The sequence below is a fragment of the Lichtheimia ornata genome, assembly GCF_029851405.1.
Source record: "Lichtheimia ornata isolate CBS 291.66 chromosome Unknown scaffold00072, whole genome shotgun sequence".
Taxonomy (NCBI): Eukaryota; Fungi; Mucoromycota; class Mucoromycetes; order Mucorales; family Lichtheimiaceae; genus Lichtheimia; species Lichtheimia ornata.
Window position 1 is genome coordinate 1 of NW_026695392.1, and position 26,373 is coordinate 26,373.

At 43.8% G+C, this 26,373-nt stretch overlaps 7 protein-coding genes across 7 annotated transcripts; 2 read left to right on the forward strand and 5 right to left on the reverse strand.

Annotated features, from left to right (window-relative positions):
- Positions 1-3,216: 3,216 nt before the first annotated feature.
- O0I10_010538 (uncharacterized protein) lies at positions 3,217-5,414 on the reverse strand (the record flags this gene model as incomplete). The annotated part of the gene is made up of 11 exons (XM_058490517.1): positions 3,217-3,400; positions 3,459-3,598; positions 3,658-3,781; positions 3,848-4,152; positions 4,218-4,301; positions 4,361-4,465; positions 4,541-4,714; positions 4,778-4,833; positions 4,898-5,046; positions 5,102-5,211; positions 5,280-5,414. The coding sequence occupies 11 exons, from the start codon at positions 5,412-5,414 to the stop codon at positions 3,217-3,219; spliced, it is 1,566 nt and encodes a 521-aa protein (XP_058338653.1).
- A 781-nt stretch (positions 5,415-6,195) lies between these two features.
- O0I10_010539 (uncharacterized protein) lies at positions 6,196-9,865 on the reverse strand (the record flags this gene model as incomplete). Its single annotated transcript, XM_058490518.1, has 7 exons — positions 6,196-8,487; positions 8,549-8,869; positions 8,929-9,027; positions 9,099-9,274; positions 9,327-9,549; positions 9,618-9,720; positions 9,789-9,865. The coding sequence occupies 7 exons, from the start codon at positions 9,863-9,865 to the stop codon at positions 6,196-6,198; spliced, it is 3,291 nt and encodes a 1,096-aa protein (XP_058338654.1).
- Positions 9,866-10,131: 266 nt separating this feature from the next.
- On the reverse strand, positions 10,132-11,437 carry O0I10_010540 (uncharacterized protein; the record flags this gene model as incomplete). Its single annotated transcript, XM_058490519.1, has 2 exons — positions 10,132-10,897; positions 10,995-11,437. 2 exons carry the CDS (start codon positions 11,435-11,437, stop codon positions 10,132-10,134), a joined length of 1,209 nt encoding a protein of 402 aa, XP_058338655.1.
- A 207-nt stretch (positions 11,438-11,644) lies between these two features.
- Positions 11,645-12,043, reverse strand: O0I10_010541 (uncharacterized protein; the record flags this gene model as incomplete). Its single annotated transcript, XM_058490520.1, has 3 exons — positions 11,645-11,720; positions 11,790-11,862; positions 11,920-12,043. 3 exons carry the CDS (start codon positions 12,041-12,043, stop codon positions 11,645-11,647), a joined length of 273 nt encoding a protein of 90 aa, XP_058338656.1.
- Positions 12,044-19,175: 7,132 nt separating this feature from the next.
- On the forward strand, positions 19,176-22,620 carry O0I10_010542 (uncharacterized protein; the record flags this gene model as incomplete). The annotated part of the gene is made up of 9 exons (XM_058490521.1): positions 19,176-19,289; positions 19,363-19,707; positions 19,772-20,651; positions 20,711-20,784; positions 20,992-21,417; positions 21,492-21,764; positions 21,839-22,309; positions 22,365-22,439; positions 22,507-22,620. 9 exons carry the CDS (start codon positions 19,176-19,178, stop codon positions 22,618-22,620), a joined length of 2,772 nt encoding a protein of 923 aa, XP_058338657.1.
- Positions 22,621-22,960: 340 nt separating this feature from the next.
- O0I10_010543 (uncharacterized protein) lies at positions 22,961-23,605 on the forward strand (the record flags this gene model as incomplete). The annotated part of the gene is made up of 1 exon (XM_058490522.1): positions 22,961-23,605. The coding sequence occupies one exon, from the start codon at positions 22,961-22,963 to the stop codon at positions 23,603-23,605; it is 645 nt and encodes a 214-aa protein (XP_058338658.1).
- A 52-nt stretch (positions 23,606-23,657) lies between these two features.
- On the reverse strand, positions 23,658-26,148 carry O0I10_010544 (uncharacterized protein; the record flags this gene model as incomplete). The annotated part of the gene is made up of 12 exons (XM_058490523.1): positions 23,658-23,725; positions 23,787-23,863; positions 23,918-24,001; positions 24,057-24,412; positions 24,472-24,602; positions 24,656-24,917; positions 24,975-25,106; positions 25,161-25,322; positions 25,390-25,535; positions 25,602-25,706; positions 25,777-25,969; positions 26,050-26,148. The coding sequence occupies 12 exons, from the start codon at positions 26,146-26,148 to the stop codon at positions 23,658-23,660; spliced, it is 1,815 nt and encodes a 604-aa protein (XP_058338659.1).
- Between the last annotated feature and the right edge of the window lie 225 nt (positions 26,149-26,373).

The window sequence follows — 26,373 nt, forward strand, 5'->3', positions numbered from 1 at the left end:
TGCTTGTATTGCTCGATGGCTGATATGGCATCATCCAATCCCAGCATCACGTGGCCAAGGAACCAACCTGGTCAATTCCTCCCACCCCACATACAATACCAAAGCAATATCCATATTCATATCCATAAGAAGTCGTATGTATTGAAAGCAAGTTGCTACACGTAAATAAAACTGCTTCTATACATTGGCTATCTGCTGTCCACGTAATGAAGGCTGTAAGGCAAGTTGCTGCAAGTAAAGAACGCTGATTGAGGCAATGGAGTCAAAGACCTTGCTGGAATGGATGCTGTTATACTTGGTCGTGGCAGAGGAGTGTGCAAGAGCGTGTGTTGTGTCAAGAGACTCGTGTGTTGTAGAAGAGTGACAAGAAGGCTGTGAACACGCCATGGACTTGCCATTCAGTCAAAGACAATCGGATCAGGGCAGTTGTAGGATTGACATGATGGGTTGAAGCAGGACAATCGTTGGCAGGTGGTAGTTGTATACTTGAATGGGGCAACAGTTGAGGATGGGAGGAAGTGGGAGGAAGATTGGAGTGGAAGAGCTCCAAATTAATTAGATTCTTCTGATGCTTGGATGATGTTTCTGTGCTTGAGCGTTACCCAATCGAATCCTCTCGGATCAAGAAAGTTGAAGGATGGAGATGATGGGCTGGAGCAGGACAATCGTTCGTATGCATTGGATTGGGCAACAATGGAGAATGGGAGGAATGGGCTATCAAGTGGCAGTTTACAAATAACTTACCAATTTGATTCTTCTGATATTGGATGATGTTTCTGTGTTTGAGCATTTTTCAGTCAAATCTCATCGGATCAAGATAGTTGAATGATGGGCATGCCGGGCTGGAGCAGGACAATCGTTCGTATGCATTGGATTGGACAGCAACGGAGAATGGGAAGACTAAGGTTATTAGCTGGCATTTTGAACTATTCCTAAATAGTGTACAAGAATCATGCATCGCCTGTGCTGAATGACTCAAGTTACACAAACACGCCCTCTGCATCTTTTGCTCTATTATAGTTATACTACTTTACATTAAACAAAGACCACTTGTCATATAGCATCACGCTTACAAACATAAAGACGCCTGTATCTCCAAACTTTACAATCAAACGTGGGGTTTTTATTAGAGCAATGTGCTCGGCTTGGCCAACTGCACCTTGGGTGCCAGTTTCACGATCAAGCTTGCCAATCCCAGATTTCGCAATGTCGCCACCAGCCAAACTGGATCCAGGGGTGGTCGACCTCTTCGACGACGACGACCAAAAAATATTTTTTGGGCTGTTTGCGACATTGAACGCGAAACTTTCACACAAGGTGCAGTTGGCCAAGCCGAGCCCATTGCTCTAATAAAAACCCCACGTTTCATTGTAAAGTTTGGAGATACAGGCACGTTTATGTTTTACATATGCTGTAAGCATGATGCTATATGAATAGAAGTCGTTGTTCATTGTCAAGTAGTATGACTACAATAGAGCCAAAGATGCAGAGGGATGTGTCGTGTAACTTGAGTCAATCAGCACAGGCGATGCATGATTACTGGTACACTTTAGGAATAATGGGATGAATGCCAGCTAATAGCCCATTCATCCCATTCACCTTTTTTGCCAGTCCAATGCATGTGAACAATGCTCCTGCTCCAGGCGATCATTTCCATCATTCAAGTTTCTTGATCCGAGCCGATTTGACTGAGCTACGCCCAAACAGCAAACATGAAAATTCTTGAAAGACAGACCCTGCGAATGTCTCCGTCTTTCAAACTTTTGGACGCTCCCATTCAAAATCTTCGAATGAATCGTGAGGTCTTTATAAGAAAAAGTTGATCAGCATGCTCGAGAGCACCCTGCTGACCAATTTTCAAGTTGGAAGTGGGCAACTTCGGGGCGGTGGACCGTCCGCTCTTTTGTTCCCGTCATCCACTATTTGGCCCCTCCCGCATTCAAGACATTCTTAATGAAGTGTATGGTTTTTAAATGAATGAAGTTGATCAGCATGTCCCAGCGAACCTTCTGACAAAGTTTCAGGTTCGAGATGGGGAATCCCAAGGTAATGCATACTATTTCGATAAATCATGAGTCCGGTGCTGACCTGCTTCCCGATCTCCATAGTAAATTCCACCTTACACCCTCCCATCCAATATTTCAAATGAAACATGATGTCTTTTTTAGATCAGCATAATCAGCATGTCCAAGAGCACATTGTGTGAAAGTTTCAGGATCGACAGAGGAAATCTCAATATCAAGAATTGATGTACAGTGTTCATGCATTTATACAAGAGGTGTCCGATAGCTCAGCCTACTTTAATTTCCACTTCTTCCACTCTCAGCCCCTTGCCTCTCCCTCCCATTCTCAACTGTTGGTGCTTTCAAGTACATACAACTACCGCCTGCGAACGATTGTCCTGCTTCAGCCCATCATGTCAATCCTACGAATGTCTTGATCCAAGAGTCTTTGACCGAATGGCAAGTCCATGGCGTGTACACAGCCTGTTCACTCTACCACAACACACGACGCTCTGGATCCTTCTACCACGGCCAATCGTAACAACGTTCATTGCATTAGCTGCTATTGGCAAGGTCTTTACTCCGTTGTGTCAAGTTACTTGCAGCAACTTGCCTTACAGCTTTACTTCAAGTGAGCAGCAGATAGCCATTGCATAGAAGCAGCTTTATTTACGTGTAGCAACTTGTTCAATACATACATTATGCCTATGCCTATGGATATGGATATGGAAGGAATTGGATGTATATGGCGCATGGATAGAGAGTCTTTGTTCTTATGTATCCCTTGTCAGCTTTTCCATTGTGCTTGATGCTACCATCTTGAACGATTCGTGCAAGCCATTATCCTACTTTACACGCTATTCGATGGCAGCTACTATCATCATCCTTTGTGCAAACCACCATGCATATCATTCACCATCACGCCTCGACGTTCATCCATCCACTTTTGCACAATGCACACCCAAAGGATAGCAACTTCCCAATTGATGTATCATTTTCCCCCATCAGAGCAATTCGTTGTACCTTGCAGTCTATCTCTTGTGAGTGATGTTGGATTAAAGAGTTCCTTTATGAATATGAAGCGTCATGTTTTGTGAGTTAGATCTTGTATGATAAGCGATCATTTTATTAGTATATGGCAGGAGAGATGAATGACAGGATGGATGATGATTTATATGACAAAATGATATAGCATAAACATAGTCGCATTGATTTATCTACGCTTAGCTTGGATCTTGAAGCTGTTCTTTTTGACTGCTAGCGTAACAAATGATCGTCGTTCCTTTGCGTCTTCCATCTCTTGAGGAATTGGCTGGATATCATAAAGCTTGACAATATGGGCAATGGATAAGCGCATCTCTTGCTGTGCGAATGCTTTGCCAATGCAGTTTCTTGAGCTGAATACCAGTCATGATGAGCATATCATAAACCTAACATTAACATGCATGCACTTACCCAATACTGTAGGGGAAGAATGCACTGGTATCGGCAGGAATGGAAGATCCTTCAAGCCATCTCTCAGGGATAAACTTTGTGGGTTCAGGCCAATAGTCGGGGTTGAGATGGGCGTGGTAAGAGTTGCAGTGAACAACAGTCTATGTGTGGATCGATTTGTTCAGTCATTGAGATATCGCTCAAAATTGCATATACTCACTCCTTTTGGTACAACAAGGTTGCCACCCAACACGATATCACGATCAGCACGTCGTTCCATGCCATTGACACTAATGGGATCCAATCTCAAGGTCTCGTCGATAACAGCATTAAGATAAGGAAGGCTATAATACATAAATGTTGTCAAAAGAGATGTGGGGTATATGCAAGCAATTAGAGAAAACACTTACTGCTTCAATTGCTCGTGTTGGAAATACTTTTGACCGGGCTCCATGGGGATGGCATCGATTTCGGCACGCAATGCATCCAAAGTATGTGGGTTCTTCAACAACTCATAAATGGCGAATCCAGTGGTATTGCTTGTAGTTTCAGAACCAGCAATCAAAAATAAGACGGTCTCGTGAGCAATAGCTTCGGCAGTAAGGCGATCATCGGCTTCCTTTGCTTGTTGCGTATCGATCAAAATTTGAAGAATGTCATTGCGTCTTGCCTTTTCGCCTCCTTCAATACGCTCGATAATGATCTTTTTCATAAACTACAACATGGACATGGTAAATTAATCCCACGATGATAACAAGCTGAGTTCGCATTGCTACGTACTGCTTGCAATTCATGCACAGCTGACATCACATCACCAAGAGAAAACAATGCTTTGATGGTACCGAGGATGGGATGTGCGATGATCTAAGGGGCTCTTGTAAGAAAATGGCGTACGAAAAGCACATTGTAATGGTATCACGTACATAGGTACCCGTTTCCATTGTCTTGGTGATGTTCCTTGGCACGAGATGGTCATTGCCTTCGAGCATGTTGAATGTACGTCCAAAGGCAGTCTCACCAATGATATCCTGTACGAGTGTATTTTGAAGATCAGAACATGTGTGCTATTCCCATTTGCCGGTATCATGTCAAACCATGCGTACCAATGCAAGATATTGAAGCAACGCCCAAATATCGACGACGCCATAGTCACCAGATCCACGTGTCTTTTCAATGTCCTTATCCATACGACGCAAAAACGCTTCTGTCATATCGGTCATGTAGGGTTCCAATGAATTAAGGTACTTTACGGAAAAGGCAGGGGACACTACCCGTCTCTGTGGAAGGTTATGCAATTAAAATGAGGAGCGTTTCACAGATCGTATCATTTGTTGTGTTACCCGCTGCTTATGAAAATCCTTATTGATAGTGTTGAACATGTTGATTCCGCCATGCACTGCACAAATCGATCGACCTTGTTAGTATACTTCTCCTTTTTCTCGAAAAACAGTAGCACTTACAATGAAGGCGCTCATAGGCAGGACCCTTAGTGAGGTCATCTTTTTGAAGGACCTGCTTAAGCATCTCCTTGCTGGAAACGGATATATGCTTTGGGCCAATTCGCACAATTTGACCATATTCATTTTGCCATTTCATGAAAGAGCGATAGCTAAAGTTCAAGTCAGCATTATCAATGATGGAAGGGATTCTATACGCGGACTTGCCTTGTTCCAGGGGTTTTCTCCATTTTACCCGAGAAGCGAGCATCCACAAACTTCATAGCCAAAGGGCCTGGAATACCACTTAAGGGGCCAAGGAAGGCATCATAAAGTTTCTATCATGATGTATTATGTATTAGTGTTATTGATCTTTGGATGCACAAATCATGCCAATGATGCTTACGGAAGTGACAAGGTAGGTTGCTACAGAGATGGCTGCTACTGCACCCACTTTTTGCAAACGTTCACGGTTGTGGATCGTATCAGTGATATACTGAAGAGAGCTTTCAAAGGTGTTGACGATAGTTTCAGTGTCCATTAGGTCGTGTCAAAAAGTAAAAGTGGGAAAGAAGAAAGAAGTATAAATGGGATTCTCCGCGAAACTGGTCGGTTAAATTTACGGTGAGCAATGGCTGGGGCAATGTGATGCGGTGAGTTTTTCCCCAAAACGATGCAATTGACGCTTACAAAATCCCGCCTTCTCCCTGCTATAACCAACAGCGCCTCATTCCATTGTTCCTTTTTTTGTCCAAGGTGGCTATGAGTGGAAAATAGATGTGCTGTCAACAATGACGTGTATTACTCTATATATGCAAATGCTGCTTATTTGATGGCTACCCCACGTGTACCGCCATTGTCACAACAAAGCTCAGATCACTATATTCGCCACGAGTGATCGGTCCGTAGGTCGTGCCGAAATGCTTGACATAAGGGTCGTTTAGCTATATAGCGTATATATGCGGTATTCCACCGGATCAAATACAACCGCGTTGCCGTGTGTGGCGTTGCATACATCACGCATGTAGTCAACAGATCAAACAATAAAATGGTCATTCTTCAAGTGTACTGTAAAGCTGGGTGAATGTTTTATGATAATAAAGATTGCTGTTGTGAGTGAGTGTGAGTGTGAGTGTGTGAGCGTGTAGTTATAAAGGGCAAAAGGGAGCAAAATGTGAGTTTGGGGAATACGATAGGGGCCAATTAGATTGTATTACAGAACCAAGAGCGAGAGGACAAAGAGAAGAAATGATGCGCAGTGTTATATGATGACAAGTTGGGAGAGGGGGGAAAAAGTTGAGAGACAAGAAGAAAAAAGAAATCTAGACGTAACCCTTCTCTTGAAGGATGGCTCTGGTGTCGACAGGAATAGCATTCCACAGCTGTGATCGAGTAGCATCATCCACACCACCAAGGATAACCTTGAGACTGTTAACAACACGGCCAGTAAGTTCGGGTTGAAGAATATCAGCTGCGAGGACCTCAGTGAAAATCTTAACCAAGCTGGGAATGTTGGCGTTGTTTTGACCCAAGATGCTAGGATGGTTCTGCTCCAGCAATTCCAAGAGATAAGTGTATACGCTGATAGCTTCAAGTTCATCGTAAATGATGGGAAGGGATGCAAACCAAGCCGACAAAACTTCATCCAAAGCAAACTTGCTGCTGTTGTACTTGCAAATCTTGGATACGGCAGAGATGGCATTTTCAGTTACGAACACTACGCTTTCATCACGAGCGTTGGGTGCGTTAATGATACCAAAGAGTGCGTTGAGGGAACCAGCACACACATCAGCGTATTGAGGGCCACCAAATTGACCACACACACCAAGACCATAAGCAGCAGCTTGTCGAACTTCGGGAGCAGGATCTTGAAGAGCATTGACCATGCTTTGCATAAAGTAGTTGGAGTAATTGAAAGAGACAGGACCAAGGTATTCCACAAAGTCGTCAAAGATACATACAGCCCATTGGCGAGCAGCCATGCTGGGGTGGTTAAGGAATTGAACAACCAATGGCAGCAGCTTTTCAAAGTAGGGCAAGAAAACGGCTTGATGGGTCTTGAAGATGGCTTGGAAAGCACGTGCAAGTTCACTAAGAGCATCCTCCTCAGTGATCTCATCCTCCATAGCTTGTTCATCATCCTCAGGATCATATTCGCCATTTTGCTTCTCGGCTTCTTGCAAGGTCAAACGTTCAAGGTACATCTTGAGTTGACCCTCAGCAGCAGTAGTGAAGGCTTCGAGATGAGCGGGTTGCAAAGAGTTCTCACCAAGGACTTCAACACACTCGTAGAAAGTAGAGTACAATTGAGCGAGGAAAGTGATGTCGTCTTCCTTGTTCATAATGTTCATGACCTTTTCAAAGATAGTGTTCCACATGGTTTGCAATTCGTTGGGAGCGATATTGGCTTCCTTTGCATCACGAAGCAACAAGGGAATAAGGGCAGCTGCAGCATGACGTACACCATCGTGGAAGTAAAACTTGAGAAGAGGAAGTGCAATCTCCAAGACTTGAGGAACATAGGGCAAGAAACCAGCACCAAGATCACGTGCATAGCTCACAAGCATTTCAATGGCAGTGTGCTTTTCTTCAAGAACCGAGGTCTTGATACCAATTTGTTGGCCATTGATACCAACAAATTCCCAACCATCTTCGGAAGGATACTTAGCCTCAACATCCTCCTCCTCGGGATCAACAAAGGTGAATTCAGGAGTGACACGTGCGGATTGAAGAAGAGGTGGCATGATGTTGGGGAGATAAGGCAAAAAGTCTTGACCCATCATCTTGCACATACGGGCCCAAGCAGCAAGCAAGTAAGTGGTTTGAATATCATCGGGATCAGTCACCGATTGCTGGATCTCAGCCAAGATTTGGATAAAGTCTTGGGTGTAGGGAGCAAAACCTTCCTTGCCAATAGCGAGACCAATCAATGAAGCACATTCAATAGCACGACCACGCAAGAGGCGATATTGCTTATCAGTGGCACCACGCAAAATGTTGAGGAGGAGAGGCATGATCACGGAGTGATACTTGACAAACTTGTCTTCGGCAGAGTCGGCGACAGTGGCAATGGTGGTGATAGCTTGCTCTTGAACATACACCTTAGAGGTTTGAAGGAGAACCAACAAACGTTCAAAGATAGCATCAAGGTAAGGATCCAAAGTTGCCTTTTCAGCTTCCTCACAAAAGTTGACCATGGCAGCAGCAGCATGAGCTTGTACACGAGGTTGAGAGCTGTCATCCATAACAGGCAAAATGGAAGTGATAACAGCTTGGTGGAAGTTCTTTTGCAAGTAGGGAGCAAAATCGGTAGACATTTGACCAAGAGCATTGCAAGCAGCGTAACGAACACGTGGATGAGGATCCTTGAGGTAAGGCGTAACCATTTGGATAATGTTGCCAAGCTCAGGCTTCATGACCTTGACACATCCCTCAGCAATAGAAGAAATAGCCATCAAAGCACCACGACGTTGTTGCCATTCACCGGATTGAAGCATTTGAGGGATATATTGGAAAGCGACAGGAACGACACCCTTGCCACCAATGGTACGAGCGATTCTATCCAAGGTGCTTTCACCAACCACATAGTTCTCCTCGTTATCATCTTCATCGAGCTATAAGAATAAATTAGACTTTCTCGTCCATATTTTCTCCTTTGCCCTTCCCAATACTTACATCATCAGTGGTGTACCATGATTGATCATCCTCGATATCGGTAAGCATTTCCATAGCCACAGGAATGATCTCACTAGCAAAGTTCTCTTGCTTACGCACCATGCTGGTCTTGGCTTCAGCAAGGGTCAAGAGCAACTCCAAAGCAGTTTGACGAGTACGATCTTCAAAGGTCTTATCCTTGGCAATGTTCACCATGACGGATAACAAGTTGGGCAAAACAGGCTTGAAAAGAATAGGAGCGCTGTCAGCGAGTTCAATAAGCACCATCAAGCCATCGACCAAAGTTTGATCATCGTGAGAAGCGACAACAGGGCCAAGAGTCTATCACTTAAAGATTAATTACTGCTTTCTTTCCTCCACTTTTACTACTCTCTTATTACCTCGAGCATGTTGGGCATCAAAGCACCCATAGCCTTTTGCACTTGATCATCGGATTGAACAATGTAAGCAGCTGCAGCCTTCATTGATTCCAAGCGGACCTGAAAAATACAAAATCATGGGTTAGTTTTGCCTACACCAAAAAGACCCGGAGAAAAAAAGTGCAACTTACAGATTGGCTTTCGGCATCAGTAAGGCTGGTGAGGAAAACATTCTTGAGGGTATCGACATGCTGATCAGAAATCAAATCAGGGACAGAGGCAAAGATACGGAATGCGGATTCACGATGAGCAGCGCTGGGTGCTTGACTACATTCAAACAAGGCCTTGAGAAGTGCTTCCCATTTGACTATAAACCAATATTAGATACCATCACCATCCACACAACAACGCATACTCACCATTTGTTTCCAAATCCGTCTTTGCCACTTCAGCAATGGTATCGGCCACTTTGTGTCGAGTGCCTTGATCGGTTTCATTGGCGAGGGCCATCAAAAGAAGTTCCTTGACACTGTTTCTAGTGTTATCCTGGATCATTTCCCAAAGGCGAGCATCGGGATCAGTAGCCGAAGTGAACTGCTTGAAAGCAAGACGACGCAAAAGGACACTGCAATGCGAACGCAACTAGAGACATTGACCATCACCACCCACATGTTAATAAACATGGTTATCGTATCCAAACTCTTTTTTACCTGCACTTCAGGGTTCTGGGCAACGAATTGAGCCAATCCGACAAGCAAGAGATCTGGTTGTTGCTTAACCCATTGATCATTGAGCTGAGTCTCTGCGGCAGATCTATAGCGGACACGAACGGGAATAAGATACCGAGTCGATTTCTACGGCTCTTTTTTCTTCAAAGTTACCTCTGAGTATTATCAGGAGATAATAAGCTCGTCAGCACAGGTGCCAATTGCTGAAGGGCGTCCGCAGGAACTTCCATATTGAGCTTCGGGGGGGAAGTAAAACAAAGAGGTGAAGAGAGTTTTGTAAAAATGCGACCCAGCGCCTTAACCTTTCAAAAAGCCACAAGTTTTGTCACACCGACATCCTGCGCACGTGGCTACACTCTATACACGTGACTCCCATCTATGCATAACAATGAAATGGATAGCTGTCTTTAAAGGAACACCTTCCCCTTGGATCTCATTTATACAAGCATGCAAACGCACACACTTTTTATTGGTATCCATTCATAATAATAAAGAACTATCCACTTTTACAAAACACTTTGCCGGGTATAACAAATCCATGATCATCGTCCTTGGGATCCAATGCCACAAATGCAGGTGAAACGGTAAACATGACAATGCCTTCTGGATCACTTTTGCTCGATGGTTTCATCATCGTTTCATCAAAACGAGCCACACCTTCTTCAATGCTTGGGCAAAACACCTTGATTTCCTGTCCCTTCATGGCAAGATTGAGCTTGGCTGCACGAGACACAATGCTATCCACCTTTTTGCGTTGGCTATCGCCATCCTTGATACGAGGGTACATTTCTGATAGTTGATCGAGAATCGTGTCGACAATGGTAGCGAGGGCTTTATCCATGTTGGCCTTTTCATCATCACCAGGTTGTCTCACAACGAGTGCACTCACTTGTTGTCGTAGCCGATTCGCCCAATGTGAGTTGCGTTCCTCAATCCAATCGCTTAGTGTCTTAAAAGTGTCATTGATGGATACACCGGCATGAATAGGCTGATCAAAGAGCTCGCTGCGGAGAATTTCCATGACAAACTTTTCCGTAAATAGAGTAAGCACACCAGGGTCCAATCGTTCATCATCGCCGTCATGGCTTAAAAAGCATTGTCGAATATCATGTTCTCGATGCTGCCAACGTTTCAATACAAAAGCAGTGCCACCCGATCGATCCATCTTTGACTTGAGACCCATGCAAAAGTTGTTGAGTTGACTTGTCAAATGAGTGATCTCATATTGAATGGTTGATAGGTCGTCATCGGTAGGACGTATGCTGTGTAACCATGAGTCCAATGTCCTTAACATTCTTCATACCACCACCACCACCACCACCACCACCATTCACACACACACACACACAAACAACCCACCTGCGCACATGGTCATAGAATCGGCTCTCCATCTTTTTGTATTCAGTCTTCTTGGTCTCAAGCTCGGCCACCACCAAATTATAAGCTGATTCAAGACGTTCATATCTCCCAAGTTGGTCTTCCATAGCTTGCAATGCTTGCTCCTTCTCCTTACGCGTTGTCTCTTGTTCCTCGTTACGTTCTCTCTCCATCTTTTCAATAAATGCTTCTCGTTCACTGTGCAGCCGTTCCATTATCTCCTTGTGTATTTGAAGTGACTCGGTCAAGGTGTTGATGACAAGGTCCTTGTCGGAATCAGAGTCGCCTGCAATCTCGATAGGTCGAAGCGACTCTCCCTTCATGTCATAGTGCATGAGCTCATGAATGGAAAGGTGACGAGTGCTTGATGAAGAAAAAGAGTGGGATTCTCGTTCACTGAATGGCGTCGTGTCAGCTGTGGTCATGTTGAAAAAGAGCCAAGAAAAGAAGAGTGAGGAGGAGCATTATTAAAGTAGACGCCGATATCATAAGTATATATCAGTAAGGGGGATTGGAAAGGGATGCATTGCTTTGGTAGTCTCCTAACTGTTTTCACCCATTTATAAAACTGTGACACTCCTTGGTCATTGTTTATTGTTACTATTTACATACAAGCATTGGATGATGATGATTTACATGTTCTTTTCTTCACCCTCTTCCACAATTTGACGGACGACTTCTTCCTTCTTTGAAGTATTAAAAGCGCTCCTAATCATTTGAAATCAGCTATACTTTCTCCTTACTTCCATATTCATCATTACAAGTACTATTACTTACTCTAGTATTCCTTTCGAGGGTCTCTCAGCGGTACCGGTTTGAGATCCAGTGGGCGTGGTAAAGACATCGAATGCTATGTAGAAAATGAGTACCAGCAAGATAATAAAAAATGGCTCCTTCTCCCACTTACATTGAACAACATCGACCAATGGAATAGATTTATCTTTGCGCCATTTTGATACTTCTCCGGGATTGGTAAAGACAAAGAATTCTTGATCATTCTCGCTCTTGTAAACGACCTTGGTAGCTGACATTGTGTTGTTGTGTATTCTTCTTGTTGTTTAATAAGAAAACTATTGTCTTGGGGGAAGATTGTACTTGGATATTTATATTCTGTTTCATGCCGTTTGACGCATGAATGACATCACTTTGAAACAACACGCACTTTTTACACCGACAACCCATCATGGAATGCCCGATTTCTTTACGTTTCTTTACATGCCATACCATGATGCAATATCCTACTACTTCAAGCTCCTCATGAGACCACGCTATCATGCACAACCATATCCACTCAACATACTACTATGATCAATTCTGGAAAGCAAGGTCTTACACTATTCAAGAATTTCCGACACCAAAGACTTGGTTCGCGTTGTTTGCTGGCTTTGGCCACTCATTTTCGGAGAACCGACTATCGATGTCAACAGAAGCAACCTACCAAAATAAGTTAGGTGTGCATGACCATTGAATAGATTTCACGTTCCTACCATGGATCCATCAGGGGACTAAAAATCTGTATGATAGATTAGGCTTCAACCTCATCTACGCGTCTGCATCATGAATTAGGACATACCTATGTCACCTACAAGCGGTGGATTTATCAGCTGTTGACTTGACCACTTTATCAGATCGATCCATCATGACAACAACTCCCACGCCAACTCACATACAAAGAAGGCTGTTGTCACCCAACGCTATCATACGCTCTTTCTTTCTACTTGTATTCGTATCATCATCGACGACCTTTGGTAAGTCTCAAGGATAGTCCTTATGTGATTCCCAAAATGAGGGTACTCATGATGCATTCATCTTTGTTTTCATCTATTATGTATGTAGGTCACTTCTTTGCTTTACCTCTGGGTGTGCTCATTGCTGCGTAATGACATTTGACTGTGTTTCTTGATGGATCCTTGTGGTAGGTATAGCGATCTTTTCTATATCCCTCTTCGTTTATATATGGATACGTACATGTCATTAAAAGGATGCCTTGTACATTTATTAGCAAAACGTAACCACAATCTATGGGAAGTTTGGGACTCCTTTGTGGGTGATATCCATATCGCCTATCGTATAAGGACGTCATCCAACAAGATCGCGTCACTGCAAGGAGCTGCGGCAGCCATTGCAAGCAATCCTTCCCCCAAATCAGCTGCGCAAAACTCCCAGCTTGAAATTGAGAGCTACCTATGAAGATGACATGATAAGGAAACAATCGTTTGCCAATTGTAAGGATATTGGATCATTCTTCAAACGATAGCCGTTCTCAAGATCGCTAAAGCCAGCAGTTTTAGCAGGGAAAATCCAGCTGCAGCCAACTGTCCAAAAATGGCCGTGGTCCTTTTTAGGAAGTGGAGGCGGTGTTGAGGTGCCAGCGTTTGCTGGCGCTTTGCTGACGCTTCCCACCAAATATGGTAAACATGGAAATCTGTTGCCAGCGGCAGCTGCAGCCGGCCTTTTCAATCATGAGAACGGCTGATATCAGCAAGCAGTCAATGCAATGAAATGGTGGATCAATATACAACGCTGCCATTAGAGTCATACGTTCAAGAACTGGTAGCATTGACACACATCCTTATCATTTGCAAGAATCAGCACAGCACCATTGCCGAGAGGATATTTACGCATATGAAGATCAATATATGTACACATCACATACATGAACGATTTGGCAACCCCCAACCGTGAACGCGTCATTATAGCCTTGACCAATATGTATCGCAGTATGACCTACGGCGAAAGCGTATTATCATGGGCATCAATAATTTGTAAGTGTGGTACTTGCATTATGGTGATATAGCTAATTTTTCTGACTCTTGTCTTTTAAGGATCCAAAAGCTACCAACCTCACCTTTCAATGACTTGAGGTCCATATCAGAAATCGAACTGTGGAGCACGTACTTTGATCCGATGCTTTCCGTGTTGATCAGCGATTCCGTTAAGTTGATAGCGCCGAGCAACTTTGTCCAATTAAAGACCCCACGTTTGATTGTAAAGTTTAGAGATACAGGCACCTTTATATTTTATATATGCTGTAAGCGTGATGCTATACGAAAAGAGGTCTTTGTTCATTGTCAAGTAGTATGACTATAGCCAAAGATGCAGAGGGACGTGTTTGTGTAACTTGAGTCAGTCAGCACAGGGGATGCATGATACTTGTACACTGTTTAGGAATAGTTTCTAAAATGCCGGCTAATAGCCCATCCCTCCCAACCACCTTTGATGCCCAACCCAATGCATGTAATCGATAGTCCTGCTCCAGCCCATCATCTCCATCATTAAACTTTCTTGATCCGAGGAGATTTGACTGAAAAACGCTCAAACAAAGAAGTATCATTTATCATCAGCTCAACTCATTTTAATTTCCAGCTCTTCCACTCCCACGTTATCTTCTCTTCCTCCCATTCTCAACTGTTGCCCCATTCAAGTATACAACTACCACCTGCAAACGATGGTGCCGCTTCAACCCATCATGTCAATCCTACAACTCTCTTGATCCGATTGTCTTTGACTGAATGGCAGGTCCATGGCGTGTGCACCCCATTACAACACCCGCGTTCCTTGACACTCCACCTGCTCTTGTACAATCCTCGACCACAATCAAACGTAACAGCATTCATTGCAGCAGTTGCTATTAGCAAGGTTCTTTACTCCAATGGCTCAAGCTACATGCAGCAACCTGCCTTTGCAACCTTTTTCACGTCAACAGCGGATAGCCATTATATACAACAGCTTTATTTACATGTAGCAACTTGCTTCAATACATACGACGTCAATGGATATGGATATGGATATGGATACTGCCTTTCTTTGATGTATGAGATGGGAGCAATGAATGTATTGACCGGTTTGTTGGCCCATGCGTCATGTCTAGTTTGGATGACAGCACTTCAGCCACCAACTATGCCGCAATACAAGCAATCTTCTGCTGGTTGAGCTGCGATGGAAAATCACCCACAAGGAGAGAGAGCAAGGGCCACATGCAAAAGGAAGCATGTCAGCAGCAATCCTTGGGGGGTTGTTTCAAACAACGTATTGGGTCTGGAATGGTAATGGTGGATGGTTGGGTGCAAATGAAAATCATGGTGATTGTCGCACTGTCAGCAGTAACGTTGGATCATATCACATGGCTACGGCAGAGGATGTGATGGATTGGATTGGTATTGAGGAGAGGTCTTATACATATCTGAGCCATGAGTGATATTGGGATCTTGAGTCAATGCATGCAGCAGCTATTTTGCAATTATGGATGCATCATAATGCCATCAAGGCCAATTGTTTGAGACGTATGTGTGCCTCGGATGGCAGTCATGACTACGGCGACTATGATGGATGAAGACAACCATGACAAGGTAGCAAGAAGCATCATTCTTCGGATACTTGCTGTTATCTATGTAGCTTATTCCCTTCTTATTGTTGTTTGTGGATTATAAGTTAGACGATGAGATAATAAAGGTGGCTCTGTGATCGGTCTTGTAGTAAGGATAAGCACTCTATTTTTCATCTGGATCAAGCGCAATGATGATGCATCTCGCAAAGGCTACTACAGCAACTTAATGATTGATGTGGGCTGCTGTTCCACTACATGATTTCAACAACATTGTGTCTTAGTTGCAAGATAAAAGTAGAGACTTGGTTACATACACAACAATGCATGGAATGAAACTTGGTAATGATGACATCGATACACATACCACGACAACATTGATAGATAAGATGAGCACACCATAACAACATCACTTGGCTCATGGGTTATCATTTTCAATTACATACAAGATCAATCAAATGCTACTTGATATTGTAGTGCGTTGTATCAAACATGCAAAGACAAGAATAGATGTTTAATCCAAGAACATGGTTTATTGATTACAATACTAGAATAAACAAGTAGCTGTTGGTTTCCTGAAGCCAAGGCTAAAGTACTCACAGGGATGACCAACGAGAAGGTCGCTACTCAACCATCCCCAACCTCTACCTGTAGGCACCAATTCCAGGTCGACGAGGCCGCTTGTACATGCCACTTTAAGGTGCCGGGACTTGACGCGCCAAAACCTCGTTTGGAAGAAACCATGCTTGTGTCTTTGAGATAGAGAAAAGTGTAGCATGTTTTTGGTGAGCGAGAGCAAATAGGTGAAAGAATACTTATCTTCCCTCCTAGTTTCCTTCCAATGAATCCTTTGGCATTACCCAAACAAGAGCCACTTGTTGGTATCTTTGGATAGCGGTCTTTTATTAATGCACCCTGGACACTGCTACCGGTCTGCATTTCGTCCTCGGCCAAACGCCCATACAACACGCCGACACGTAGTGGGCAGCCAGTTTACGAGGAATGGCCAACATCCTTGCTACCTCCGTATCAAGATCTGCTGGGATTCATGGAAGCCTTGTGTGGAAACCGGGCTGGTGAGGGGCGGCAAAGAGTTTCCAATGCACACCATTAGGTCCCCCAAGTCGCTGCAAACAAGGCACGGTGAGCATTACAAGCAACGCAACGAAAAAATAGAAACAACTTACTTTGGCCAAAACATCGTGATAGTGAGAAAAGCACGCACGCCATGCGAGTCGATCGATTGAGTTGAGAGGGAAAAGGTGGAGGTTGCCAGGGTGATCCGCAGTAATTTGTCTCTCGTCGCGACGCAACGGAACTTCAAATTGAGCGGGGTCTCCATGGACCCCACACCTCATAATGGCTAAGGCGCCAGACTTTGATTTTCGCGGCTTGAGTCGGGAGCTTCCACACAACACCACTTGCCCCAAAAGTCATAACGTGTTGTTCTTGTATGGCTATGAGGAATATGGTTGCAGTAAAAGTATAGGTTATTGAGGAATAAAAGCATCGTTAATATACATCATCATCGTGTACTACTGGTATTATTGTTGATCCAGCATTTATTTCTTATTTGTATGCTAGACCCTGATAGAGCCAAACACGCAGACGGTTGTGTTTGTGTAACAAAGCCGAGAGAAGGATTTGAAGGGTCAATCCTATTGGGTAGCGAATGCATGATGGTGTCCATTTGATGCTTTTTAAGATGGCACTATGGTAGATCGATCTAAGCAATATTATTAAGAATGTATTCTTCCGTGAGAACTCGGCAACATCGGATGACAGAAGCAGCAAGGTTGATGGTAATGTTTTTGACGAGTGGGTGTCACGTGAACGACGCCAAGGATTCCAATGTTATGAGGAGAAAATGGTGAGCGAAGAAGGATGGTCGCTTGAACATTGCGAGTTGAGAGCTCATTATTGTGAGGATTGGTTGATGATGACTTTTAAGGGCGAGGCATGAATGATTGCATGATTCTTGACACTGACCTTGTATACTAGTGGTGGCTTCTGACGCTATTCTTTTCGCTTCATTTGGTATTCAACAAAATCATTTAATGGCCTTTGGCATAGGCTCTTTTCTTGAAGTATATTCTAGCAACTATATGAATGCGAAACATCTACAACCTCTTCAAAACGGTAAGACATTTCATCTTTACTCTTGCATCAGCATCAATTTTAAGTGGTTACGGCAGCGATTTTGATTGGCTGTGGATGGGCCTAATGCTGAAATCACTGCATAGCATGATGTCAAGAATGAAAGGAAGATTGTGTTTTGCAACAACTATGGAGATAGCATTGATAAGGAGCGTATGCATTAGCTTGAGGAATAATGACACTAGACCATGTACGTAGTTTTGGATTGTGTCGCCAAGCACCATGATGGTCGTGCGCTCGTGCGCTGTGCATCGTTTATGCGGAGTGATTAAAGTTCAATGTTGCACTATGCTTAGGATACCCATCTTGCTGGTTGTTGTGTACGTACCCATTTTCCAACCCTGTGAGTAGATTCTTGTGTGATGGATACCATTCACACCCTTTGATGTAATCTAATGGTTATAGTTGACGTGTTGACATATCATGGGAAGGACGAAGGTGAGAGTGTTCACGCGATACAAGTGGCACCGTGGATAACATGTGGGTACACAGGATCTGGGCACTAGCATCGGGATATACAGAAACAGTAAAAACGACAATTTTGTTGTTCTACTCCACCAGATCGACCTTGCAAGTGTCTGTGTCATTGTATACATCAGGCTGGATGCATGTTACATAAAAGAGAGAGAGCCAAGAATGTTGACGCAACAAGGCACGGCGATATCATGACGATGCTGCTGCATTGTAAGATTACTACTTTGCCCACATGGACGTGCTCCTTCCTTTGTTGTGTATATGTGCATGTGCAACCATTCTGGGAACACCCCCTCATCATAGATACATACACTTACGGAGAAAAGTGAGATGGGGGGCAAAAGGAGAGCTGCAGCTGTAAATGACGTGCAGAAAATAGAGGCGGGCTTGTTGTTTTGTTGGATGTCTCCTTGGCAACAGCAGCAGCAGCAGCACTACCAGTAGTAGTAGTAGTATTAGCAGCAGCAGCAAAGCAGTAGCAACAACAACAACAAATCCTATTGGCGGGAGGTTGTGATAAAGCATAAGGGAGAATAGGAAAAAGGAAGGGGCCCCGTTGTTGTGTAATGGGATTTGTGTATCCATTTGTACTAAGTACACTCTCTTTGACGATGACAGCTCTCTCTGAAATAATTGGCCTTGTGCTCAGTGTTCCAAAGACGATGGGCCACATGTCTCGTGCACTGCCGATCTTGATGAGCAGCTGCTGTGTGTGGTCATATGGGAAAAGAATGCAGCAGCAGCATTTTTGAGTATGACTATAAACTTGAACTTGGTGTACTCAAGTAGTAGTTATAGTAAAATGTGGGTTGTTGTAGCACGATCCAGGCCCTTTGTTCCCCCCTTTGTCTTTTTTTTTCTTTCTCATGCTGGTTGTGTGATGGCAGGGCAAAGCTGCGGACGAGCCATGCCGGTTTGCTCATCCCGCCGTTGTCACGGGGCCACTTTTTTTGATTGTTGTATGTGCGTTGCAGCATACCATCATTATCACTGCTATTGCTTACAGCTTGCTATTACTATTACCACCCACTCACACACACGTCTTCCCCAGCTAAGCTAATATTCACCCTTTCTTTTCTTTCTCTCGTTCTCTCGCTCTCTCTCTTTTCCTCCCTTTTTCTCTCTTCCTCTCTCTTTTATTTTACACACACTCTCACATTCACATTCACATTCACTCTGCCTCCTCCATTGTACATTGCAATTCCATCATGACACCAGCCGTCTCTAGCTGGCAGCCCCAAGACCAGAGCTTACACGATCTACTCATTCTACTGCGGGATGCATTTCGTTCCGACAATCGAGATCAGCTCATGCTGCAGCAGGTGGGTTGTAGTATAATGATACATGTATTGTTCTCTTTCACACACACACTAAATGTACTACTTTGATATAAAGCGCCTGGCATCGTTTAACCGAATTCCAGAATACAACTCGTACCTTGCACACATCCTTACTCGTATGCCACAACAGGAAGCGTACACACGGGCCATCGCGGGGCTTACGCTCAAGAACAATATCCGCTCGGTATTCAATGATATTCCGCTGCCTGTTCTTGATCATGTCAAAGCATGTTGCATGGAAACGCTTCACAACCCAGATCCTGATATCAGCGTACGAAGGACTGTTGCCTCTGTCATCACTGCCATTGTCACAAGAGCTCATCCACATAATTGCAACGACATTTTCAACCACTTGTTGGAGGTCCTTACCAATACTACTGATAATCCAATCGCAATCGAGGTAAGTATTCAACCTTGTTGTTGTTCTTGAACATAGTATACTTAGCCAATGGTTGTTGTTGTAGATGGGATTGGATACACTTGCCAAGATATGTGAAGATGCACCACAAGAAATGGGAACGCATGACATGCTTGATCAAATGATCCCAAGAGTTATCCATTTCGTTCGCCATGCCAACGATCCAAAATTGAGGGTACTAGCAATGACTGCCACCAACCAATTCATCGTCACCACGCCACCAGCACCAGCTCTTGTACGTCATATGGATGAATACCTTTCAGCACTTTTTGCCTTGGCTACCACCAAAAACACCAATGATGATACACGCCAACAGATTTGCCACGCTCTTGTCAGCATGCTGGAATCATGTCCTGAGCGATTACAATCGTGCATATCAAGTGTGATTGAATACATGGTGTATTGTACGCGCGATGATAATGAGACCATTGCATTGGAGGCCTGTGACTTTTGGATGGAGTATTGTAACCTTGTACGGTTGCGTGGACAACTGTTGCCTCATATGGATAACGTGGTTGCTGCACTCTTGAGTCGGATGGTGTATTCCGAAGCCGATTTGTTAATGATGGAAGATGACGACGTTGATGCTACCACTCCAGCCAATCAGCAGCTTATCGACCCATCCACTGTACCACCACCTCCTCCTCACATGGCACAAGATGACAGCAATAGTGCAACTGACAGTGCAGATGAAAACGCCATCGATCACCATGATGAGGACCAAGATGATGGAGACTTGGAGGATGATGAATTCTATTCCGAATGGACTTTACGCAAATGCAGCGCTGCTTCTCTTGACATGCTATCCACCACCTATGGTCCACCCGTGGTATCGGCACTGCTTCCACATCTCAATGGCCGCTTGACAAGTGATGATTGGAAAGAACGTGAAGGTGGCATTTTGGCGTTAGGCGCTGTAGCTGAAGGTATGGATGCTCATATCAAATCACTCTACAAGTTGTCTTTGTTAACATCCTAACAACAGGTGGTATGCAACATTTGGCACCCCATTTACCTGAAATGATTCCTTATCTTATCCAATGTTTGGAGGATCCAAAGGTAATTGAATGCAACGAGGGAAAAAGAGAGAGAGAGAAGAAGAAGAAGTAAAAGGAAGGATGGTGAGAGAGAAAGAAAGAGAAAGCGAATGAAAGGGAAAAAATGAGAAAGGGGAAAAAAGACAAAAGACAAAGAGTTGCCAAGTGATTGGTTCACGGCGATTGCCAAAGAAAAAGGAGCAAATGTTTACTTGTCGAAATGTAATAGCCTCTGGTCCGATCCATCACGTGTTGGGCGCTCGGCAGGTTTTCAGTGTGGTTTGTGGAGCAAGCTGCAACACCAGAAGGACGGCGTTCATTCTTTGAACCTTTGCTATTCAATTTGTTACGGCGCATCCTCGATCGTAATAAGCGTGTTCAAGAAGCAGCATGTTCAGCTCTTTCCACTCTCGAAGAAGAAGCCTCTATGGAGTTGGTGCCTTATCTGGAGCCCATCCTTGTCAATCTCACAACAGCCTTCCACACGTATCAACACAAGAACTTGTTGATTCTGTACGACGCTCTCGGAACATTGGCAGAATCCGTTGGAGCAGCTCTCAAGGAACCCAAATGCCTCTTTATCATGTTGCCACCCTTGATTGAAAAGTGGAATAGGCTTTCTGATCATGATGCTGCACTTTTTCCTTTGCTTGAGGTGAGCCTAGTAACAATGTACATAATGAGGCAAAACCAGTTTGCTAACGAACGAGAGGTGTGACGGGATGGTAGTGTCTTTCTTCCGTTACCACGGCACTCGGAACTGATTTTGCGCCCTACGCTGAGCCCGTGTTTACCCGGTGTGTCAAGCTTGTAGCCACCACCCTTCAACAAGTCTTTTTATCTGATCAAAATCCTGATGAATATGATCCACCTGATGTCGATTGTATTGTGGTGGCTCTTGGCTTGCTATCAGGCCTTGTTCAAGGTCTTGGCCATTTGGTGGAGCCTTTGATTGCCAACTCGAATCCCCCATTACTATCCTTACTAGCCGTATGCGTACATGTAAGTACATGTCCAATCAACTAAAAAAAGAACAATGTGCCTCACACGCACATACATGCGCATTGTTTATGTAGGATCCAGTGTCCGAAGTGCTGCAAGCAACAAATGCATTGATTGGTGATTTGGCCATGGCGTGCTTTGACAAGCTTCGAGCCTTTCTTCCTCCCATTTTGCCAGAGCTCATCAATCAAATCAGTGCTGATGCCGAATTTTCAGCTGCATCGATTAATGCAGTATGGGCTATTGGCGAAATTGCGTTAAGATGGGACCCTGCCGACATGCAACCCTTTGTGGAACCTATCCTCCATAAGCTTTTGCCACTGTTTATTCATCCAGAGATCCCTGAAGCATTACGAGAAAACATTAGCATCACTCTTGGTCGTCTTGGTTACGGTTGCCCGGAAATGATAGCACCCTATTTGGCTCAATTTCTTGATCCTTGGTTACATACATCATTGGCATTGCGTGAAGATACGGAAAAGGATACGGCCTTCCAAGGCTTATGCAAAATGGTCAAAATGTACCCACAAATTTTGGCAGCTGAAGTAAGGTGTCACTCGTATCACGTTTGAAGAACGTACACTGATTCAAGACATGTAGCAATTCTTTTTCTTGTTGCGAGTAATTGGCGGTTGGCAGAGACCATCCCAGCATTTGGAGCAATCATTCCGAGAGGTATGTATACATGTGTGTGTGCGAACGTTTTATGATTATTAAGCTGACTAATGTCGTATGGAAAAAGATCCTGGAAGGATACAAGAGCATGCTTCCCAAAGAACAATGGCAGCAAGTTTGGAACAATCTTCCTCAAGAACCTCAAAGGTCGTTGTCCCAACGATACAATTTGATGTTGTAGTTTTATACCACCTCCTCACAAAGTTACCCCTCTCATCTCTTGCTTGTTATAACCCTCTATCTATTATTACCCCTTGCTGTCATGTGTGTCTATTGTAATAACAAAATCTTATTCAATCGATTTTTGACTGCGGCGTTTACTATCATTATTGCCGCAGCAGAATGACATGTACCCAACTCGGCCAATGATCTCATTTTAGACATTTGACACCGCAGCACGTCCAATCTACCCCTTCATGCTGCGGTAGCAACAACTGCGGTAATTACATATAAATAGGGCAGCCCATTTGAAGTCATCAATTATTCATTATCTACTCATACCAATTCATTTTACCATCAACATGACAAAGACGTCGAACAACGAACCGCTCGTCTTGGCATTTGCCGAAACATTCCACCACCACAACAATGATCCAATTCCTGATTTGGATATGGACGCCATGTTCCCACCTTTATTGTCGTCTCGTCAACAACAACGAAGCACATCACTGTGCCACACCAACACAAACATTGGCACGTCAACATTCGTTCAAGTTGCATCCCATTGTGCTAGTCGACTCCATGCTCCTCTCAAACAATCCCAGTTTCGATCAGGACTTGAATCACAAAAGTACAACACTACCACCATGACACGCACACAAGCCAACGCCATCGGTCAAGTCAACGACAATGTAGATCCTTTATGGGAATACCATGCACGCAAAGAAGAAAACGTTCTCAAGACACTTCGAGATAATCGTCGTATGAAGCAACATAGACAAGAGCTCAGTGACAGGCTTTTGCGACGTTATGTGCGACTTGCTTGCAAGGATTACAATAACGACGAGGATGATATTTCAGATGATTCCCCCACTGCTATCAAGCTCAAACAAGAGGAACGACTCAATGAATTGCTGCAATCCTTGCCAAAACACTACTTTGCTCCAGGAAAAGATATGTCTCGCGTAGAATATGTTAAACATTTAATGTGCAATGTACAGGAATAAATATATATCTTGTGAGCAATCACTTTTCCAACAAAGAAAAAAGTACAACGTTTTAATCAATCTTGACATTTTGATATATCCTGCGTACAAAAAGCGTTGCTGCAGAATGTCCCACGAAGCCTAAATTTTGGTTTAGATGAGTATCGAGAAAGAGAATACATACATGTCCTTGTCAACTTACCTAGCATACAGAACATGCCCAATGCTATCAGCGCCGTATAACCAAAGTAAAAGCTCGTCTGAAACATGCCAGTCATCCTAAAGAAAAGTAATTAGGAGATCACACCCAATTGCTTGTCCATGTCAACTTACTTTGTCTTGGCGAAAAAGTAATATACAGAATAAAGATATACATAAAGAGAAGTCGATGCACATGTCATGAAGCTGAGCCAGTGCCTGATAAAGAAAAATGATTAGAATTGCTTATACGTAAGACCCGTTGATTACTTACCATCGATGATCCTCCGAGTTGAGAAGGAAATAGGTGCTTACAATGGCCACGCATGCACTGACAATGAGCAGGATAATGAAAACCAGCAACATGAAACCATAGACATAGTAAATCTTGTACGTCCAAAACGAGGTGAAGATAAAGTACATTTCGATAAAAATGGATCCAAATGGGAGAACACCACCCATAGCAATGATAACCATAGGTTCAGCATACCACACCTTGTCAGGGATGGGGCGTGGAATAGGATTGACCCGGCATGGGAAATCAGCCTTGCTACCCCAGTTGCGACCAATGATAGCACCAAGCAGTGTCAATGGGAAGCACAAGAAGATCCAAATTGCTGCCATGGCCAACTACATTGACTAAAATTAGCCGAACTTGCTTCATGAATCTTTTCAAAGCACACACTTACAATAATGGAAAATGCAATGGCACGCGAACTTGAGTAGTAAATGGCGACGCTGTTGATGTAACCACCGATAAGGAACACAGCTCCTGGCCAAATGGCAGCCGTAAGCAAGACATTACGCACCCAATCCTTGCCTTAATTATAAATGTTAGTTGCCGTCATTTCTTAGCAGCTCTCTTTCACTTACCACCATAACGAGCATAATAACGTGCACTCGTGTAACCAGCAACTCCTGATGTCAATGCGTAAAGGAAAATGGTGGCCGTCAAAATGGTAGCACGTTCTGCGTACAAGTCGCCCATGATGGTATAAAGGATCACAACACCTGACAAGATCACCAACTGGCATCCAGTACCCATCAACGCCGACATGAACATGAGCCGAGGAGGTTGTCTGAAAACATCACCATGTACTTGTTTCCATCCATAATCATCACCAAGATCCCGATCCTGATATCCATCATAATGAGCTTCATCTCATTTCCTCCCTCCCTTGGATACACTTACGAAATCATCCAATCCTTCCTCACGGTCATAGCGTGCATAGTCTCGTTTGATTGTGCGTAATAAAATAACAGATACTAGGCCCGTCAAGAATAGCACCATCATGAATGAGCTAAAGATGGATAACCAATGCACCTAATCATAACGTCTTAAAACTTGGATCCATTTTCCCATCTCTTTTGGCTATACCTTATGTTCAAAGAAATCGGTCTCCAAAAGACGTTGGAAGCGGTTATCAAAAGTAACATCGGTAGGTGTCCATTCGACTGAATAAGTAAACTCGATATCCATTGACTGTGGGCTGGTAGGTAATTCAACAGGGTTGCCATATTCCAATTTGACATGAATAATCTAGGGAGGGGTTTACATTAACAATGGGTCACTACCTCTTCTCCTTCTTTGCCCATATCCTACATACCCTGTCGTCATTGTATTCAATTGCAAAGTTCTTGTGAGTGTACAAGTAGGTGTGACTCCAACGTGGATCATGCCCAACATGGTCCTCATCATCGGTTCCTGCATCGTCAGTCACCATGCCCACTGGACCTCTTACTGGTAGATCATCTATGGCAATAAAAGAGGTTAGCATACCAATTTGACTCTTCATGATGGTATCTTCTTCTTCCTTACCAATAAACATTGTATACCAATAATCTTTGTGGATTGCATAAAGCATTGAAGGAACATCATAATCTTTGAAAGTCTTGCGGCAAATGAGGCCATGCTTGACTGGTTCTGTTATCGTGTGTGTGTGCGTGTGTATTAGCTTTCCATACCCTCATTACCATATAGGCAAGCCATTTACCTAAATATCGAATAGGAATACCAGAGTTGATAAGATCCATGCCTTGTAAGGCTTCACCCAAAGTTTCGTGGTGGTGTTCAACACTGCTCGTGCCTGGGCAGAAAGGAAGCTGATAATACGGGTATGTTTCTTGTCGATTGTTGAGTGGTCCTACAGTGTCCATCCAGGCCACGACTTCTTCGCCCTTGACGTACTACGTCGATGCATAATGGCGGTTTGAGTAAAAGAAGGGGGAGAGCAAGAACAAAGCGACCCATGACTGTAGATACCAACCACATGGTTATGTTCGTCCGCATGTACTGAGAGGGGCCATAGACAGGCTGTCAATGCAACGATCGCCGCGGCCAAATTACCAATCCGCTGCAGATTCATTGCTAAAGCGACGGCGAGGTATATATAGAGTGGAAAGGAGGGAGCAATAAAAAAAGAAGAGAGAGAAGGCGCGTAGTAGTATTGCCATGTCGGAATAGTCCAGAAATAGAACCCACTTGCTATGCCTGGAGACCATTGAGATAAACCCATCCTTTTATCCAATCATAGCAATAACCCTATCTATCTCCCAACAACATTCTTTCAAAACAACTATCGAATCTTTGC